We start from the raw sequence: 2,319 nt of genomic DNA, 5'->3' as shown, positions 1-2,319 counted from the left end.
CTCAGCCAACTGGATCACAATGGCAAGCCTCTACAGTTACCTATTCCTGTCAATACACTCTTATTATGAAATATGAATGACCCCTGTTTTTTTTGTTTTTCTCTTTGCAGATGGTTCCTTGGACGGCACCTGCATTATTTCAGCTCTCAAACTCGCCATTGAAGAAATAACTGAGACAGATAAACCACCAGCCCACATCTTGGAAAATAAGCTATCATGTACATCTGATTTGGAGAAGGGATATTTGACATTGTCTCACAACACAACCGCTGATGGTCATACGGTGATGGTCATGAGTGGGATGAAGGTGGATGAGACTAGTGCGACTGCTGGGGAAAGTGGAACAGGGGTGCCTTTGGGAGGTGTTACGGGACATGAAGAAAACGCAGGGCTTGTTAAACACCAAGCGGAGAAGGCTCCTCGGTTTCTCAAACAGTGCCGTGTTCAGCTAAAAAGACTGGACATGCCGCCGCGGACTCGCCCTGCGAGACGAAACAGAGGCCTGAGGATGAAAAAGATGCTGTTGGAGGAGAAGAGAGCTCTTTGCGAAGAGGCCCTCCCTGCCTACAAGTCGGCTTCCAGGAAAACAAAACCCTCCAATAGGACTCTCGTACACATCTCTGAGGAATCGAGCAGCTTCGGCAAAGTCGACTCCTCATACATGGCTCCCATCGACGATTGCAGTGACGAATCGTGGTCTTACTACTCTGATGAGGACTCTTGCCATAAGACCGCTGGCAGCGGTCATAGTATGGCCGAATCGTGGTCCAACTACTCGGATGACGAGCCTCCGTTTGTGACTCCCGTCGGTAGTTCTACTGAAGGTGATTCCAACGAGGACCCTTCCTTCGCGGGTCCTAAAAGGGTATCAGCTGCCAGCAGAAAGCCGGGCATCTCCGACGTCAAAGCCGGCGCTCCCAAAAAGACTCGGAAAGTCCAGTGTATCATCTGCAATGAGCCCGTGAGCACGAGCCTGAGGACCCACATGAAAACCCACTTCCCCACCGGTGGTTACACCTGCCCCCGGTGCGACAGCAGGTTCAAGCTCTTCTCGTCGTTGAGGCTGCACTTGAACAGGACCTGCTTCGAGCACGGTCAGCAGCAGGCGGATCCGGCCAAGCCGGGAGAAGCCGACAATCTTTTCAAATGTGACGAGTGCGGCGAGGCTTTCGGGCACCAGGTTTCACTGGAAGGGCACAAACGGACCCACAATGAACTCTACTGCAGCGTGTGTAGGAAGGTGCTGCGGGACGCGGCGACGCTGGCCAGGCACAAGGCCTCCCACACCCTGTTTCAGTGTAACCGCTGCGAGGAGACCTTCGTTCTGTTCAAGCCCTTGCTCAGGCACTGCGAGAACGTCCACCAAATCAGGAGGCCGTTCAAATGCAACTATTGCCCCAAAGTCGTAGCCAAGCTGCGCGCTTTGATCGTGCACGAGTGGAAGCACACGGGCCACCTGCCGTTCCAGTGCGCCCTGTGCTGCCTGAGATTCAAAAGCGACGCGGATCTCACCTCCCATGAGAGGGTCCACACCAGAGAGAGGCCCTACCTGTGCGACGATTGCGGCAAGACGTTCTCCCAGAGGTCCAACCTGCTGCGGCACTTGAATTTCATCCACGGCGAGTCTCGGAACGAGAAGAAGTATTCTTGCACCGAGTGCGAGAAGTCCTTCAAGGAGAAAGGGGCCCTGAAGAAACACCAGAAGGCCAAACACTTGTGCGAGTTGTTCCGTCACCCGTGTCCGTACTGTGGAAAGATGGTCTCCACGTCGACAATCGCGAGACATAAATTGATCCACACGGGAGAGAGGCCTTTCAAGTGCACCGTGCCCGAGTGCGACAAGTGCTTCAGGTCAGCTTCTGAAGTGAAGAGGCACGTGCTTGTGCACCACACCACGGAGAGACCGTATAAATGTGATGTCTGTGGAAAGGGCTTTATAAAAGTGTGTTATCTCAACGCACATGCTAAAGTACACTCAGGGGAGAAGCCATTTGTTTGTCATTTATGCGGCAAGGCTTTCCCCAAGCGCTACAGCATGCAAAGACATAAAACACTTGTGCACGCATTTGTAACGCATTAACCCGCATGGAAGGAATGCTTCGTTAAACAGCGGTCGGACAAAATTGACATGTAGAGAATTCACTGTTCGAACCATTGACATTTTGAAACAGGTTTATATTGAGACATAATATTTTCTAAAAGCCATATCAAACAAACCTGAGAGAAACATACAGTGTGTGTGTGTATGTATATATATGTATATGTATATATATATATATGTATATATATATGTATATATATGTGTATATATATATGTAT

General features: G+C 50.5%; 1 protein-coding gene across 1 annotated transcript; it reads left to right on the top strand.

Annotated features, from left to right (window-relative positions):
- Positions 1 to 6: 6 nt before the first annotated feature.
- On the top strand, positions 7 to 2,232 carry LOC116380490 (zinc finger protein 2-like). The gene is made up of 2 exons (XM_031842400.1): positions 7 to 22; positions 111 to 2,232. Exon 2 carries the CDS (start codon positions 287 to 289, stop codon positions 2,078 to 2,080), a length of 1,794 nt encoding a protein of 597 aa, XP_031698260.1. The 5' UTR covers positions 7 to 22; positions 111 to 286; the 3' UTR covers positions 2,081 to 2,232.
- The last annotated feature ends 87 nt before the right edge of the window (positions 2,233 to 2,319 follow it).

Source organism: Anarrhichthys ocellatus, unplaced genomic scaffold (assembly GCF_004355925.1).
Source record: "Anarrhichthys ocellatus isolate YVR2014 unplaced genomic scaffold, GSC_Weel_1.0 scaffold7377, whole genome shotgun sequence".
Classification (NCBI taxonomy): Eukaryota; Metazoa; Chordata; class Actinopteri; order Perciformes; family Anarhichadidae; genus Anarrhichthys; species Anarrhichthys ocellatus.
The sequence above is the reverse complement of the archived record's forward strand: the minus strand, read 5'-3'. Positions and strand labels throughout refer to the sequence as shown.

Excerpts from the sequence above, each read along its gene's own strand:
- LOC116380490 (XM_031842400.1), top strand. The coding sequence starts at position 287 with ATGGTCATGAGTGGGATGAAGGTGGATGAGACTAGTGCGACTGCTGGG.